The 17,892-nt window shown below is 35.9% G+C and overlaps 1 protein-coding gene across 2 annotated transcripts in view; it reads left to right on the forward strand.

Annotated features, from left to right (window-relative positions):
- The window catches only part of U2SURP (U2 snRNP-associated SURP domain containing), a 47,613-nt gene extending 31,144 nt beyond the window's left edge, over positions 1-16,469 (forward strand). For both annotated transcript variants that reach the window (XM_010568358.1, XM_010568359.1), the window contains exons 20-27: positions 560-716; positions 1,095-1,190; positions 1,787-1,853; positions 2,852-3,014; positions 10,973-11,083; positions 13,542-13,660; positions 14,491-14,667; positions 15,954-16,469. In XM_010568358.1, coding sequence (XP_010566660.1) covers positions 560-716; positions 1,095-1,190; positions 1,787-1,853; positions 2,852-3,014; positions 10,973-11,083; positions 13,542-13,660; positions 14,491-14,667; positions 15,954-16,092 — 1,029 coding nt within the window. In that variant the 3' untranslated portion in view covers positions 16,093-16,469. The remainder of the gene's footprint in view (positions 1-559; positions 717-1,094; positions 1,191-1,786; positions 1,854-2,851; positions 3,015-10,972; positions 11,084-13,541; positions 13,661-14,490; positions 14,668-15,953) is intronic.
- Positions 16,470-17,892: the final 1,423 nt, after the last annotated feature.

The following is a 17,892-nucleotide window of genomic DNA, read 5'->3' on the forward strand; positions in this document are numbered from 1 at the left end:
AACTCTGTGGAAATGTGCCTTTCAGAAAAGCAGGAGGGAGACCTACAGTATAATTGGAAGATTAGCTTATTTCACTTAGCAGTAGAGCAGGGTGAACGTGCACCTAATAGTGCCTGTACTGAACAGAATATGTAGATGTGTCTATCATTTATGCGTGTTCCTTAAGTTTGCATTCCTGCTAAATAGTTGACTTCTGTCAGTTCAGAGTACTGGTTCCCAGGGAATCTTTCATATATACTAAGAATAATTTATCTGACTGTAATTTGCTCATTTCAAGCTAAGCCTCAGCTTAATATCTCTTCTTTTGCATATAGGTATTGCAAAGCTTCCAGTACATTGTGGACAAATTCCAAGTTCTTGCTTATGGTTTTTTATAGGAGGATATTGTCATATTTTTCCTCTGCAATAAACAACTGTACTTGGTAGCAAAAATTACTTAAGTTGAGTTTTTTGGGTTTTAGGTATTTTTTAAAGCTACTTCTTTAAAAAGAAATTAATCAATAATTGGAGAAGTAAAGAAAAGCAATGTAGATTTGTTCCTGAAATTATTTGCTTTCAGGAAGTACCAGATGATCTTGATGGTGCTCCCATTGAGGAAGAGCTTGATGGTGCTCCACTAGAAGATGTGGATGGAATTCCTATTGATGCTGCTCCTATTGATGATCTGGATGGAGTCCCAATTAAATCATTGGATGACGATCTTGATGGAGTTCCTTGTATGAAATGTTTCAGCCTTACTTTCAATTTGATTCTTTAATTTTTGATGATCTCTTTTTCCTGAGTAGTTTTTACAAGTACAGCTGAGAATGAACATGGCATGTAGCTTCATAAAATGTTGAATTGATTAATTTCACTTTGTTCTAGGAAGAATTAGTTTTAAAACTGCTTTTAGATTGTAATTGCTTCAGAGACACAGTAGGCATCTTCTGATGTTATGCACATCAGGTTCCAAATCCTAATTTCTTTTCTCTGCAAATAATAAAATGGTATAATACACTGCAGTATTTAAATTTATTGTTATATAAGGATTTTTCTGTTTGAACTTTTGAAGAGCTTTGGAAATTATTTTTTTTCTGTGTCTCTTTCTCCAACAGTGGATACGGCTGAAGACTCAAAAAAGAATGAGCCTATATTTAAAGTTGCCCCTTCGAAGTGGGAAGCAGTGGATGAATCGGAACTGGAAGCTCAAGGTTAGTTTTCAAAGTATATATAGTAAACTAAAATACTTCCATAAGTAAACGGGAAGCTTAATGTCACTTACCTATTATTTCATGGTTATTTTCAACCGATCTGTTTAAAAGTTCTAATATGACTATTGTAGTAATCCAGTAGGATTTTCAATTGTAACTTCTTTTTTGGTTATAACTTCAGTGAAGAAAGTAGTGTATTCTGTTTTTGTTACTCTACTTCAATAACTTACCAACCTTTAAAAAGAATATCCACTTCATTAAGAATAAATATTGGAAAAAAAAAATCTGGGTATGTGACTGGCAGTCTTTCTAAATGTTTGTTCGGAAGATAAAATTTTACAAACTGACAAATACTTGGCTGCTTTTGAAGGATTTACTGAAACATGATATGCAATATAAGTGAATAACTTCGTAAATAGTAAATATTCTGATAACGTGCAGTTTTATGTATTTCTGTGAAATAGAAAGTCTGTATTAAGTGCTAGATGCTGATAAACTTTATCACATTGTAATTTTTTATTATATCTACAAATACTAATTTTCAGATTAAGTGATAGCTTTTTCTGTTGTTAAAATTATCTTACTGTTTCTTCTAGCTGTTACTACTTCTAAGTGGGAGCTTTTTGACCAACATGAAGAATCTGAGGAGGAAGAAATTCAAAAGTAAATACTTTTTCATTCTGATGAAAACATACTCATTTTCTGCCTCTAAGGTTGAGTGGTTTTGGCACTTCCTACAAGATATGTATGTATTATAAGAGCAGAATAAGAATGAAAGTTAGGAAGTAGGAAAATAAGAAAATGAAGAAAAATCAGGATTTTAGTGCAGCATGCTTTCAGCCCCCATAATTTTTTTCTAACATGATAAATTACACATTTTGGTAGAGTTGTTAACCATGATGTTCAAATTTATGCAGATTTGGTAACTTAATGTCAAATAGTAAGAACTAAAGTAGTATTTTACAGTTTGGAAATCTTGATGTCAGGTATGTATGAATCTACCTAAACCTCTGCCTTTTGCTTTCACAACACACACAGTGAATAATGTTCTGATGTGTATGTTTCTTTGGATGCTAATAGGCTGTATGCCATCTGTTGTTTTTGAGCAGTCTTTTACTTTGTTGTTTAGGCAATTGAGAGCATCTATTAGTAGTGCTTGAATATCTTAATGCATTGCATGTAGTCCTGCAGCGCTCTAGTGGCCAGTATGGGAATATAATTTTGAATATCTGCCATGTCTCAGGTTTGTCTCCCAAAAGCAAAAGTGCAGTAAATTCTGTTCTTTTATAAAACTTAATGTATCTGAAAAGCAAGATTACAGCACTTAAAGAGATTTTGTTGAGGTAGTGAACTTGTTCTGTAACTGAGTTAGATATGGATTTGGTGAGTGTAAATTTCAAATTCTTCTGCAGTCTGTTTATATGAAAAGTGTAAATCATCTGAGTAATAAAAAACTAATTATTTAATTAAATGGAAATATTAAGATATCTATCTCACAGCTGGAGACTGTTTTGTACCTGCAGACTTTTACATAACAATCTTAACAGATTTCACAACTAGTAACTAATCATAGAAACTAAGTAGGAGAGATGGTAAATTTTGTAACAGATAATTGTCTTTTATATATATATATCGGTTAATTCTGTATGTTTTCTGTAAAGTCAAGAAGAAGAAAGTGAAGATGAGGAAGACACTCAGAGTTCGAAGTCAGAAGAGCAACACATGTATTCCAATCCTATTAAAGAAGAAATGCCTGAATCCAAGTCATCAGTGAAATACTCAGAAATGAGTGAAGAGAAGCGTGCCAAACTCCGAGAGATAGAGGTCAGCATGTGATGTTTTGTGCCACCCTTCTGTACCTTTCCCATCCTCCCCCCCCACCCCTGAGCTCTCTACATAAAATAGGGAGTTCTTTTTACTGAAATAATTGTAGTCTTGGTATATAGTGTTTTTTTTAATCCAGTATATTTTTATAAAGGTATGTTTGTTTACAGCCTTGCTTTGTTTTGGCTTTCAAAATAATGCAGGAAAAAATGAAAAATTGAGTCAGGGGATATTGCATGTTCAGAATTACTCTTCTTTTTCAGTGTCCTTTTCCAGTAACACTGGTAGCCTTGGATTGTTTGGGTTCCTCTACACTTTCCTCCTCTTGGCAAATGGGAGTGACTTTTGGATGTGGCCTTAGTCCTATGCCTTTCTTGTTCTCTCTCTCTCTCTCGCCTTGAAGTGTCTGTATTTTATTGCATTTGAAAGTTGCTCTTTTCACTGTGTCAGCCATCAAACAAAGAAGTAGATGCCCCATTTCAGGACCAACTGCTTTAGTTGCATTTTAATTGAAGACATATATGCATTTTATAGGGCTCACTCATTCTTTTATCCTTTCTTCAAGCACAGGTGTTAGTATAGCTGTTAAGGTTGATGAGCACAGATTCTTATGTCTTCACGCTGGCTTCTGATCTTGTGGTTGACTGGGAAGGTAACTAGAACTTGAATTTAGCATGGGCTTTGTCTAGCAGCGAAGCCTTTCTGTCATACAGTGCCATGCAAAACAGGTTTAAAATTGCATGCAATTTTCCAGCTTGTATTCAGTATTAAAACCCATGATACAGTGAATACTGAAATTCTTGTAACTTCTGTTCAGTGCATTAAAGTGATAAGAAGCTGCTAAACTACTTGTTATAGCATCTCCAAGTGACAGATTATAATTTGGGTAGTATTTTGAAGGTGGAATTGTGGCTGCCTACCTATTTATGCTATAATGTACTGGTTAGCTAAAATCAGACATTAGCAAAGCCCAATAATACTCTAAGATGCACAAGCAGTAATATTTTAAAATGTCACAACTGTTGTTTCTCCCAAATATGCTTCTGCTTAATAATTCAGATTATTAAAATTAATGGAGTATAACTAAGCACTTAGAAACCTCTTGCTTTGCGTAGCAGTTTGAAAGTTCATGATACATAGCCATTTGAAGTGAGTAAATTCTGAATTCGAGAAAAGCTAAATGGGATTTATGTCTGACTTGACTCATGGTGGCAGTAGTTCTGTAGAAAATATATGATGTTAGGCTAACAAAAGTACAAGAGAAACTAGTTTTCATTTTGCTGTAATAATGATTATAGTGGTTATGGAAAGGTCTCCTTTCAGATTGAGTATCTGTTTTATAGATGTTATCCTGGCAGTTGTGGAGGCAGATTAGGAAGTGATTTACTTTAACCATTGGCAATTTTACACTGCACAAGTGTTGCAACTTCTTTTATCAGTGTATCCCATCTGTAACAGTTTTAGGTGGTAAATATTTGAGGTTTTCAAGTGCATGTTGCCATCTTTATTCTTTGTGGTAAGTAAATTATTGTCTCAGTTTCAGACTTTTGGAACTGCCAGAAAAGGATTGTCATTTTTTTCATTTTCAGAACACTTCAGACACTATGTAGAAGTAGTTAAATTTTAAAATTTCTCTTCAAGTTTGTCATTGACAGGAAGGTACTCCCTGTACTACTTTAAAGCATTCATGCTCAAAGTTTCTTCTTTGGGTATGTACCCAGTCCCTGCCAAAGAACACATCCATTATTAAATTTGAGAGGAGGAAGTGAGGAAAAAACCAATTACCAGCTTTAACAATTATGCCATCTAATATACACTGTTAAAAATGTCATGTACAATCTTTGGCAAAAAAAAATGACAAAGTCTGATTCTCTAGCAGTTTACACAGTGACTACCGGGGAAGCTGAAACACATTTTTTTCATGTGTTTTTTTTTTAAATTCATGAATACAAACAATTCTTTCTCTTGGCACTTAGTAAATTAAGCTTGTCAGCTGGGAGGGGAAAGGGCAGTAAGAAACAAACTTTGGCCACAGCCATCAGACTGGTGCCATCAGAGAAGGCAAGTTATTAACCCTTTGTTTGCCACCCCTGTTAACCTTGCTGAAGTGTGGATTCTTTCCAGAACTTAGCAAGAGCAGAGGCTTTTTTGTAACACTGAAATACAGTTATTTCTTTGCTGTTTTTTTTTAAGTGTGGAAAGATTGGCACTTTGCTTTACATTATAACTCAAATTTCAGAATGGTCTTTACAGTGCTGTGCATGTGTGTCTCTCTTTCCCTGCCCCAGGGACATATAAAAGAAAGGTGTATTCCTCTCTGTAAAGAGACCTCAGTTCTGTGAAGTGTTAGAAAAATGGGAATTTTATGTTGCTTAAATTGTTCATTAAGCTTGTTTCCTCAGAGCATACAAAAATTCACAGACAAAATGAAGCAGCATTGTCCTGCTTGGACCATTCTCTAAGGTACTTTACTTCTGTCTCCATCTTGCTGCGCAAGATTTTATAATCCTACCCCAAAAAAAGCACAGTGCAGGTTTCATCTGCAGCAGGAGGCAGGGTTTTCACAAATCCAGATATATCGGTGCTTCCAAAAGGGTCAAACGGGGAGATTTGTCCTCTTTAGTAGCTGCCTTTTACTCACCTTTGTGTTAGCCACCTGAGACCTCAAAGTAGTGTTTGATTGTTTAATCAGAGGTAGAAGATGAATGGTCTTCAGTCTTCCTGTTCAGCCTTTCTGCAATGTACCACTAAGCTCCAGGAGTTGCAGGGTTGGATTCTGTTATACTGTCCTATGTCTGTGCTCTGTCAGTACTCCCTTGCCCAGTGCGTAAACAGATTGTCCCCCTGCCCTGAAAAAAAAAGTGTCATGGTATTTGAGGTACAGTTTATTTTTCTACCAAGAGCCAAAGGGGTTTTTCCTGCATGTCACAAAGGAAAGGAGGTGACTCTTCTTACTTTCTTGATATGAATTGCTGTACCAGACAAGATCAAAGTTCCTTTAGTGTAGTATTCAGTCTTCAACAGAGAATGACTAGACGACAAGATAAGAATAGATTAAGCATAGTTCACAAGAGCAGATTGTATCCACGGCCTGTTCTGGATTTCAAGGCCCTCCATACCTTTGTCAAGAAACTGAAGTTCCATACAGTTTCCATTATTTCTTTCTCTGGATTATGGTGCTTAGTATGCAGAATACTTACTTTTGTGTATTTGTTAATCAAGCCAGAGGAGCTGTCTGAGGCTTGTAATCATCACTAGAACAACATAACCCTTTGGTCTTTATAGTCTGTGGAGCTTTCTGCACCTAGTTCATTTGAGGCCACTGCAAAATGGCAAAAAGCTATCCAATTAAATATCTTACTCATTGCAGCTTAATAATAACAGATGAGACAAATTGGCTCTTGCTTGATCAATAGTTTCGCTATTTGTAGCAGTTGTTCCTTAGAAGATAATGACTATCTTAATTCAGCAGGTTCTGGTCTATTTTAAATCTTGGAATCTATTTCTGCTTTTCACAAAGACAAAAATGAGGAATTGCTTATCTCCGAGACACATAGCATCCTGTGAGTGTGGTTGAGCATGCCAGAGGTCTGTTATGGCTGAAGAGGTATTTCACATGTACATCAGTATTGCTGTCATCTGTTGTTGACGATATTGTAGCTGCAGAAATTCCGCTGCTCATAGACTTGCTGGAAAACTCAAGCTTTCAAATAAATATTTTGCTCTGCTTCTGGCAAAGTCTAGGACTGATTGCAGCCATTGTTGGGGCAAGTCTAAACCAGAACATTTTGGTCTGCTCGGATTTCTATCCTGTCTGTAATCGGTCTAGGTTTGAGTGCAGTTATGTATCAAGCAGAAGTTCCTGTCTTTCATCAAGCATCTGGTGATTAACTTCCTAGTTAATCCTAGTATGTAGTATGCAGCTAATTTACCTCAAATAAGTTGTGTTTGAACCTGGTCACTTAAGTTCTGAGGCAGTGTACCTGTGGAATAACCTCTTGTGAAAAAGCCTTTTTTTCCCCATGAAGACCACTGTGTATGGACTCAAACAGTATCAGCAGAAGATTAGAAAACCACGAACAGTTCTTGAAAATAGATTCGTTTTAAGTGAGGGAGGCTACCCACAGCACACGTGTTTGTGTCAAAATGCAAAAAGCTATGGGCACAGCTTCAGTTTGCATCAGTCTGTGGTTTCCCAAAACTGTGGTAACAAGATGTTACCTTTTTCTGTAACTTGCTAGCTTACTGGTTAGTGTATAATCAAGGCCTCAACTTCTAGGAAAGGCTGAATCTTTTAAACTCTCCTCAAATTATTTTGAGGAGAGAGGGGGAAAATTTCAAGATAAGAACCAGTAGACAAGAGGCATCTTGTGTAGCTGTTTATCTTGAACTTAAGAGAGATACCTCCTCATGGTTAGTGAGAAATAATGATCCCTGCTTTGGAGCATTTAGTAGAGATTGCTTACAGGAGCTCCAATGAGATTTGACACTTCTGCATTGCAGTCTCTGAAAACCTCTGAACTCTCTCTGCTGTGGGAGACTGCTGTGTCTAAGACAGTATTATGAAGTTTTGGCACAGGTTTTTGAAGAATTTTCCCCTTCCTTATTACCATGCATATTACTGACTCCGGAGGTAGTCTAGATGAAGTCAATGTATCCACTCCTAAGGATGAACAGGCTTAATAGCTTTTGTCTGTTGGACAAGAATAGTTCAAGAATAACCAATTCAATGAGAATATATTAGTTCTTTCTAAATGCAGGTTTATGAAGTGGAATGCTTACAAAATTCATTGATTAGATGCTTAAGCAGATTTAAGCTGAGGGTTTAAGGATCTCTTTCTCCCTGGGGGTGTTTCTGGAACTGTATGATAGGAATATAAGCCTCATATACTCTACATGAAAAGAACAATAAGAAGGGTGTTCACTATGGCCAATATGCTATGAATAGTGAAATGGCAAAGGGAGATAACCAAACGTCTAAGTTTATATAGTAATTCTGAGTGGTGGAATTCTTTAGAGAATTCTTTTCTGGACTTTGGGACCTATGTAATTCTTTCTCTTTTAAAACATAGTTACGGTGGTGATGTTTTAGAGCAAGTAGCAAAAGCTGCTGTACGTGAAGGTGTAGGATGAGCTGATCTGATCTAACTGCTCACCTCTGCTGAAAAGGAATATTCTGATCCTACCTGTGAGCTCTGGCACTTGCTTGTTCTTCCCAAGCCAATACATCTTACTAGTGCAGGGGGAAAAAAAAAAAATAAAATTGAAGTGTGGGGCTTCTGCTGGATTAGTGAATTGATCTGGCTTATGGAAGGCTCAGCCAAGCACTGCAACTCCTGCAAGGGCAGGGTACAGGAGGAACCCTTTGCTTGGGGTGCAAGAGTGGAGAAGGAAGGTGGAAGAGAATGGTATTTCTGTAGTGAGCTGTTGATGCTATCTCAGGATTTTGTAACACTTAGTCTCCTTTTCCAGGGGATGTACTAGAGCTGCTTTCCTCTATCCACAACATCTTTCTAAAAGGAGTCAGTTTACATGGGTTCAAAGGGAGATAGAGCAAGTATGCGGAAGAGAGATCCTTTGATGATTGGTCTGTAAAAGACCACAACTGTCTCGGGAAACTGTATGTTCTCAACATAGTTGGAGTTTAGGGAGGTGTTGAGTCAGTGGTTATTGTATAGGCTTTTCCTATTTTTCCTCTCTTCCTCTAGGCACCTGCTAATGACCACCTTCCTCCCCCCCCCCAGTTACTGGAAAGATTACATGCGAATAGTTCCTCTTGGCATTTTAAATTTCATGCCAGCAGTGGGTTGTGTGACATGCATGTAAAACAGGCTGCTAGAAGTTCAGCATTTCTTTGCATCTAGATAAGCTTATTAAATCAAGTAAAGCCTGTTGATCAGATTCCTAGTTTTCCTTCATTTCAGGTTACTCTGGGCTATAGACTTACGCTTCCTTGCTTTCAAAGTATGGTTAAACAGATAGTGCCACAGCTTTGTTGGCTAAAAATGTAAAGAAATAAAATCTTCTAAGGATTGGGTTTTTTGTTTTGTTTTTTAAATTATCTGGGTGATTTAGTTGGGAAAACAAAGTAGAATTCTTATGGGCATGTTCATACTGTGACAGCCCAAGAGGCCTTCTGGATCAGCTAAGCCTCCTCTGTACTCCTTCAGTTCAGTACTGAATGTGTGAAGCAGCTTATGGCCTTGGAGTTTACATGATGGTAGAGAAGGCAATCTTCATTTCTTACCAGAACAGGTGGTATAGGGTGACACTGAATATTTGGTTCCAAGAGGTATTCCTGCTTTTGAAACTTCTGCATTCGAAGGAGGGGAGAAGAAAAAATGCCTTTATGGAAGGTGGAGTGGTATGTGACAAATGACGATGTCAGTTTTCCATTGGCTGCTGACTATTTAATTGGCTGAATTGTAAGAAAAAATGAAAAATACTCAACCGTAGGTAGAGCATACTCTGTAAATGAGGGAGGTAGGCAGAATATTTGTCAGAAATTTACCATGGTACAAGATAGCAATGCCCTTTTCTAAAATGAAAAAATGTGTTGTTGGCATAAGCTCTAACTGAAGGGGAAGGGGATCCTGTTCAAAGTAGTGCTATCCTTGCCTGGGTTTTATGTTTCTTAACATATTTGTTCTTCTGATTAGTTTGGTTTTGTGGTATCTTCCCTTTCTGCTCAGTCAGTAATTGGAAGGGCTGATTAGAATACATGGTATCTTCATATGCAGGCTGGCCTGCTGCTTTTGAGAGGGAAGAAAAAACCTTTAGGGTTTGATTTTGTGCCTACTTTATATTAGGGAATTGAGGACCTGGAGAATAAGAATCCTTTCAGATAATCAAAATGGACACAGTTGCAAAGTCTTTTCCTTTGTGTGTTTTCAGTGTGGCAAAGTTAAATATTTCTAAAGAGAAAAATATTTTGTGTGTTCCCTAAAAATGAAACCTCAAGCACTGGAAAAGTCTACTCTTACAGATATGACTGTGCAGGTCAGTATTGAAACAGGAAATACAGGAGGGTGAGAGCATAAACATTTGGAAGAGGGCTGACAAATACAACATGACTTGTTACCAAGCTGCTCCTCCTCCCCCCCCCCCCCCGCAAAAGAGAGACACCTCCTCATCCAGAAAAATTGAAGGTTTGTTTGTAAAAGGCCATGTCAGTAAGAATAAAGAATTGACAAATGATGAGAGACGTGAGTGAAGTTTTATGATGTGAATCAACTTGGAGGAGGGTTTCAGTGTATCGAGGGGAAAAAAAAAAATCTACATGGAAAAATTCTGACATTTGTTTAACTTTGTGACTCAGTTGGGGATATTATCACAGTAAATTTAGTGTTACATTTAGTAGCACTAGTGAACTGAATTTTGTTGCTAAGCTCGATAGCACGTGAAAGAGTACTACGTTAGTAAAAATCACTTCTTTCAAATCAGCCACTCTGTGCAAACAGCCCTAAAGAGGAGATGCATTTGTTTCTAATTTATGTCCTAATTATGTCAGTCATTTGATTTTAATATTTAGGCTTAAATGGAAATAATGCAGTTTCTGAAGGAAAACTTGGAGTAGATAAGAGAAGTTGAAACAATGTTAAGACACCTGCAGTAAATTACCTCATTTTGAAAGAAAAAAAACCAGATAGATAATGATCTAAGAAATATAAGGGTGCAGTGTTCTAATGATGGGAACAGAATTTAGTAGAATAACAGAAAAAAAATCCCTTTATTTTTAGTTCTTAACATGTCTGTAAACAACTGCAGGTGCCTGCAGACGAGTATGCGGTTTTGTTGCTTTGATCCAGTTTAAAGTAAGTTAGTATCTTTTTGTGCACAAACTTGTATAGAAAGAATGAAGAACACAGATTATAAATCATGGAAATTTCATTTTCAGCCACCTGCCTAACTGGATAATAATAAGCCCAATAACCTAATGGTCAGTATTATTTTCACAGCTTAAGGTGATGAAGTTTCAGGATGAGTTAGAGTCTGGGAAAAGACCCAAGAAACCAGGCCAGAGTTTTCAGGAACAGGTTGAACACTATAGAGACAAGCTGCTCCAGAGGGTAAGAAATGTTCTTTATGTTTGGCTCTGATTCTGTGATTAGGCTTTTACTGAGTTTATCCAATGTAAGGTGGCATTAAGTTAAACAACACATGGTTCTCGTTAAAATTCTACTGTAATGTCAAACTGCATGTCTAAGTCCAAGTGCTTTCTGCAGAGTAGATATAATCTCTCTTTTTAATAAAAATAATGTAGCATTTCACAGTGTACAGATGGGTGTCATTAGAATGTATTGAAAGCTTAAAGAGGTCACTTCTGGATCTACTACATAAAGCAAACTGTTAGGTGTGGGAAAGGAAAGGGAGAGCTGTCAACTGAAGATGTTCATCAGGCTTTTCATTTTGCTTTTAGTAACTGATCCATTGTGCTAAAGGCTTCCAAAGGAAGAAAAGGAAAAGTATTAAGCAGCATATGTGCTTCTGATTCTCCAGTGTCTAAGATTTCCTGGATAATTCCAGCTCATGCTGTCACCCAAAAGTGAATAATTCTGTACCATTACCTTTTTTAGTAGTTCTCTCTGGACTATGAAATCAGAGCGGCTTTAAAAATTAACATCATATATGTGATGTCATGTGATCTGGAATCTTTGAAACATAACGAAAGAACATGTAACCTGTTTGGACAATGCATTTAGTGAGAGAGAGTAGGTGGATTTGCTTCTCTAATCTGGTTTCACAGCCTGATAGATGACTGATGAAATTGGGTACCCATGCAGTTTCTTGAAAGCTAAATACAAATAGGCAGTTTTCACCAGGTGTTTGTCTGTCGGTTGTTCTTTGCATTATTTGGTGCTCAGTATCTGACTAATTCACTAAAGTAATTTTGCACAGTACCTTGAAGAGACTTGTAAAAATTAATAAAGCTGATCCCTGAGGGAGACTTAAACATTTGGAGGTTGATGTTAGCAGTTAAGACTTCAATTTTTATAAGTAACTTTCCTTTTAAATGTAGTTTTATCCTAAAACTTCCCACTTCCTCTTTTTTCTGTAATTGGAGAAAAGTGATTACAGTAAGCACAGAATGTTTAGTAAGACAGTAGCTTAAAAAAACCAGAAGTTGTAATCCTGGTAACTTTGTTAGATGCCTTGTGTTGAATTAGTTCAACTAGCTTGCAAGAGTTTAGTTTTTTAATAATTATCTCACTTTCAATGATGAAGGTAATACTTAGTTAAGTATTTAATGATAATTATAACAGGTGTTCTTTAAAACAATAATAACCCCATTGTTAAGGGAATAACTTTATCTTTTGCTTTAATGCCATAATAAAATTAGTTTGTATAATAATAATATAATACTGGTTCTGATTACATTTCCCATGAACTTGGTGGTTGGTCATGGTTTTTTGTCTCATTTACTATAGGATAAGCTTTCTAAGAGTAAATTTCCTAGTATTGTATATTGTTAAGAGAATAGGAATTTACAGCTATTTAAAATACTGTTTATTCCTGTTTATCAAGATGAAATAATGTTATGCTATCAAATAAGCTAGGCATAACTTAAGAGCCCATTGATTTTAGTGGAATCTAACAATAGTTTGCAGTAGTAGGTATAATGATAAGGGACACTTTAAAATTTTACTGGTAAGTCTTCCATGCAAAGAAAATGTGAGACTAGATTAGTATAGCTGTCCTTGTATTTCCTGCACTTGTGTTATCTCCTCTCCTGCCTTTTTTTTTTTTTCCCCTCCCCCCCTTTCTCTCGTTTAGCTAAATCACCCTGTCTTTGTCTTCTTTATGAAGTATGCAGGGAATATCTGGGGCCGGGGGGGGGGGGGGCCATGAAAGGAATTTTTTTTTACACCAGTACTGAAAGAAGCACATCTTTTGATCTCTGTGTTCAGACTTGCTGATGGTTTAGGTTTATTTTTGTATAATTAATTTTCTAATTATTTGACAGACAAATGAGGTGTGCTCAGGGTATATATTTTCTTTCAAAATGGTTCTGTTGGTATATAGAAATGGACCATATTTGTGGGGTTTTTTTGACAGAGTAGATGTTATTGCAGAATCTTGTTTGTATTTTTGTTTTGTCTTTAGATGTCTTGTAGTTATGAGATTATCTCCATTTTCAGTCTGAATTAGTGAAGATGAATGCATATGTTTTAAGTAGAAAGAGGTTCCTGCTATTCTTTCATGTTTAGTTTAGTTTAGAAAATCTGTTACAGCTGTAATTTTTCCCTGAAGTTTGTAAAATCAAAGACTGTTTGTTTCCAATTAGATACTCACTCTCACATGGGGTGGCATCTTTCATGCTTTTATCAGTTTTTGTGTTACAATAAATATTTCTGCTGTGTAAAAAGCAGTAGTAAAGATGTGAAGAGCAGGTTAGTTCTATCTCAGATTATGTGCTGTGTTCCTTCAGTGCTCAGTGCTATCATGCTGTTCGTGATTAGCTTGATTGTCTTTACTTAGTAATTAGTCACACCTCATCTGAAATAATGAATGCTTCTAATAATTTAGGAAAAAGAAAAAGAGTTGGAAAGAGAACGGGACAGAGACAAAAAGGACAAGGAAAAATCTGAATCCAGGTCCAAAGATAAGAAGGAAAAGGAGGAATGTACACCAACAAGAAAAGAGAGGTACGGCTTTCCTTGGAGTAAAGTGGATGGGAGGAAAAACCTCACAGTTAGTATCTTTGTATACAATGGCAGACTTGAAATTATGTTGTATCACACATCTTATTTTAAAAGAAAAACACAAACCCACCCAAACAAAAAAAATACCCAACAACAAAAAAACCACACTTTGGATATTAAAACATGCTTCAAAATTTTAAAGGAATTGTCATTTTTATCCTGCCCCAGGTGACGTACCCTTTTGAATAGTATCCCCTTTTGGCTCTATTAGGCCCTGAGGAAACATTGTAAAATAACCAGCTGAAAACAGGGTATATTTAACTCTCTCTTAGCAGTAGATTGACTGCAGTGTATTAGTCAGAAAACTGTACTGAAGTCATACCACAAATTATTTGCGATGGTTTAGATGTTATTCATATCATAGTGAAAATTCTTCAAAACAACTAGTTTTAGGGTAGTTGATTGTACACTCTGATCTTCTAATACTTGTATAGCCAAACTCTTCATGGTATTAAGCATAGATATGGTAAAATGCCTTGCTTTTCAGGAAACTGGCAATGTTTTTACACTGCAATAAACAAAGATGAGTCAGAGGCCTTGATTTGTTTTTTTTTTTTTTCAAGCAGAGAAAACTTGGTGTACATGTTGAACTTGATTTTTTTTTTTTAATGTAATAAAAAGCCTACTACTCTTTAATTACTTAAAAGGATCTAACGTTACACTGGCAAAAGAAAATATTTAGAGAAATGAATCCATTTTCTTAATATACATTTTGACTTCTCTGTGTGTCTCTGCATGTGTAGTGCATAACTGTATTTGCTTTCTTTACAAAGGAAAAGACGACACAGTGCTTCACCTAGCCCATCTCGCAGCAGTGGCAGTAGACGAGCAAAATCTCCGTCGCCAAAATCGGAACGCTCAGAGCGCTCTGAACGGTCCCACAAAGAGAGTTCACGTTCTCGGTCATCACATAAAGATTCTCCCAGAGATGTCAGTAAAAAAGCCAAAAGGTAAGCTGGCATCTTCTCTGTTTCAGGTTGTAGGAAAGTTAAGTACATACGTATGTTTTTGCTGGGTTTTTTTGTTGTGTGTTTTTTAGCAGAGCATATCTGATACACAAGTTTTTTCTCTCATAATGGACTATACTGCATGTTCCTGATTAATATCTTCAGACACTTGGTGTCTGAAATGTGTACAGCCTCCTGCCTTGACAGCTCAAGACTCTTCACTTCTGTATTCTTGTTTACCTGTTTACTGATAATTTTGAGAAATATGGCTTTTAAACTAAAGCACCTTGTTGCTTTATTAGCTTTTTATTTTCAAAGGACAAATCTTCTGTAGCCCATAGAACTTTTAGAATTATGGTGAGCATGTAGTCTTTCACTGATGATTTGCTTACATGAAGCTCTTCTCCCATGGTTTGTTTTTTTAATGAAAAAAAAAAATCTAGATTAGATACTGCTTATGGCTTTTTGTTTCCAAAGTAGGTATTTTCTAATCTCCAGACTGACAAAAATATTGTCTCTAGTTATTGTTAAACTTGGAGTGAGATTTTATTATTGTATTGATGCTTTTGTAGCTCAAAACTCGAAACTTCAGCTTCCACTTATTTTAGAGGTATAGAATATCTTACTGATAAAATGTTCCTCAGACATGCTGAGGAAAATTCCTTTGATGCTGTTGAGAAAATCGTAGTACGTATTTACAGTAATCAGATTCTTGTGCTGTAAGTCAGGAATGTATTTGAGGGGGGTTTTGTTTTTTTTTAGAGTTAATAATGATGGTCATTCAATTTAGATTATATCAGATTAATGTATTAGGTGTGGGTTAGATGACAGTAAATTTGAGTGTTCATTCTTTTTCTGTGGGGTTGCATCACAAGCTGAACATGTTTGATGGGTATCAAAAGTATTTCAGCATAGCACAATTCAACATTATTTTTCATTTCTGTTCCCTTCTCTATGGATACAGGCTGCTTATTAATACAAGAGCCAAGGTGGTTGAGGCATACATGGAATGTTGTGAATTCCTTATGTTAGTTTAAGAAGGACATGAGTTGGTGTTATTTTTCTTGTGGGTTCTAAGCACTGAAGTTAAGCCCAAAATACATTAAAAACTTTATAATGTGAAAATTGCCTTTTTCTCAAAAGCAAGAGACCATTCTGTTACATCCTCTTACTAGAGAAAAATATTTTCTACCTTGTTTAGCTCAATAAATCAATGCCAAATAACTGCAGAAGAAGTTGGTGTTATCGATCAGTATTTGACACTAAACTTTTTTTTTTTTTTTTTGCAGGTCGCCATCTGGCTCCAGGACACCCAAAAGATCCAGAAGATCACGATCCAGATCCCCTAAAAAGTCAGGGAAAAAATCCAGGTCTCAGTCCCGTTCTCCTCACAGATCTCACAAGAAGTCAAAGAAAAGCAAACACTGACAATGTTAATATTTTTTATGATGCTGTCACACTTACTGGAAATGCGGTTTTGTTTTTGTGCCTGAACAGTCTGTTAAAAAACAAAAAAGCATTCCTGACTTTTTTTTTGTGAATGCACGTGTATACTCATGAGTATCAGCATCTGTAGACCTGTCATTGTTTTATATTGTACAAAATATCTTCATTGTGACTATTTCCCAAAAGAAACATTTTTGTGTTTAGAAGTTTCATCAGAAATGTGTGTAACTGATCTGCTGGCAGTAGTGATATTTTGTTTTAGAATGTTGTGACATAGCAGAAATAACTCAAATGTTCCCCCTTTTTGTAGCTTTGACAATTTGAATTAGATTTCAAATAAAATCTGAACAGAAAATTAAGATGTTGTTTTCTTGGCCCACTGGTGATACAGATCTCTAAAGGAATTCATAGTTTGTTTGGAAGTACTGTGTATTTCAGACATACTATGGTGCTTAGATCTTTCAGTATAGCGGTAGCTCAGTTCCTGTTTTCGCTAGTTTGACTATCCAGATAAAAGCACCTTTTGAATCCTGTGTATGGGTTTTCTTTCCTACCATGATACTTTGCTGTAAGAACAGTTGAACAGTCTGGTACCTACCATGATAAGCTTTACAAGTAAATCTTTGCTTTGTATTTCTCCATTTTAATTGCAGGGAATATTTGTGATGGCAGAGTATTTGTTTTTAAAAAAGGGCCTCTGCAGAGATGCACCATATATATGTGTATCTATATCACATATATATGATGTATTGATAACAAGCCATATTTGTGGCATGCATGGGGAACAATAAGAGGACAGCAGGCCTGAGGCTCTGTGACTTCTTCATTAAGTATAGGTACAATAATTGCAACCTACAGTACACTAGTGTTTTCTAAAACCGATTTTTACTCCAGAAGGACAGCTTTTACATTATTTTATTGAATTTATTCCTTTGTTGTGGAAATTCTTCAAAATGGCAAAAAAATTAAAATTTTTAATTACATATTTTATTTATTAATATTTTGGAGTTGAGAGGCTGTTTAACTTTTTTTAATGTTAGGCTTTCCTTTCTCCAAACCCGTTCTGTGTGTTAGGCATTGATGTGGCTTTAAATCACCTCACCTTGGTCTCTTATCATGCAGCCTTTCTGTGGGTGGGAGGGGGAGAGAGATGAGAAATAGGGAGTGTTTATACTTGGAGGTGTGGGGAGATTGTAATAAAAACATAAAATTAAAAGGGATCTGGCCTCTTGTGAACTATTTCTAAAAGCAAAAGCTGTACTTAACTACAGGCACAGAGTGTTGCATGATGGCCTGCTATTATACTTGTGTATCTACAGATTTTATGTTGTTAGAATTCTGTAAATGTGCCAGGGAAAATCCTATGTTGTACATGTATATAGCCTAAGAGGCAACACTTTCAGAAGCAGGATCTAAAAGGTCTTTAGAAAAACACACATAATTAATTAAAAAAAAAAAAAAAATCTCCATTTTTTTCCTGATAGGAGACTTTGTTAAAAGATTATATAAATTGTTGCAAATGTGAGAATTAAGTGGAGAATTCTCTTTGCTAATGAGAACTGAGAGATGATCTGGAATACTGAAAATACGGAGAATGCATGTGTACTGTAAAGACTGACTTAGAATGAGTATTGAATAGATGCATTGATAATGAGAAAAAAATACACCTTATATCTTGTTTATATTACATTATAAAGAATCTGTTTTAGAAATATACAGAGTTTATTTTTTATATTTTTCTTTCTCCCTGTAACATAAGGTATTTCAGATGTACAGATTTTG

This window comes from Haliaeetus leucocephalus, unplaced genomic scaffold (assembly GCF_000737465.1).
Source record: "Haliaeetus leucocephalus isolate CR32 unplaced genomic scaffold, Haliaeetus_leucocephalus-4.0 Scaffold240, whole genome shotgun sequence".
Classification (NCBI taxonomy): domain Eukaryota; kingdom Metazoa; phylum Chordata; class Aves; order Accipitriformes; family Accipitridae; genus Haliaeetus; species Haliaeetus leucocephalus.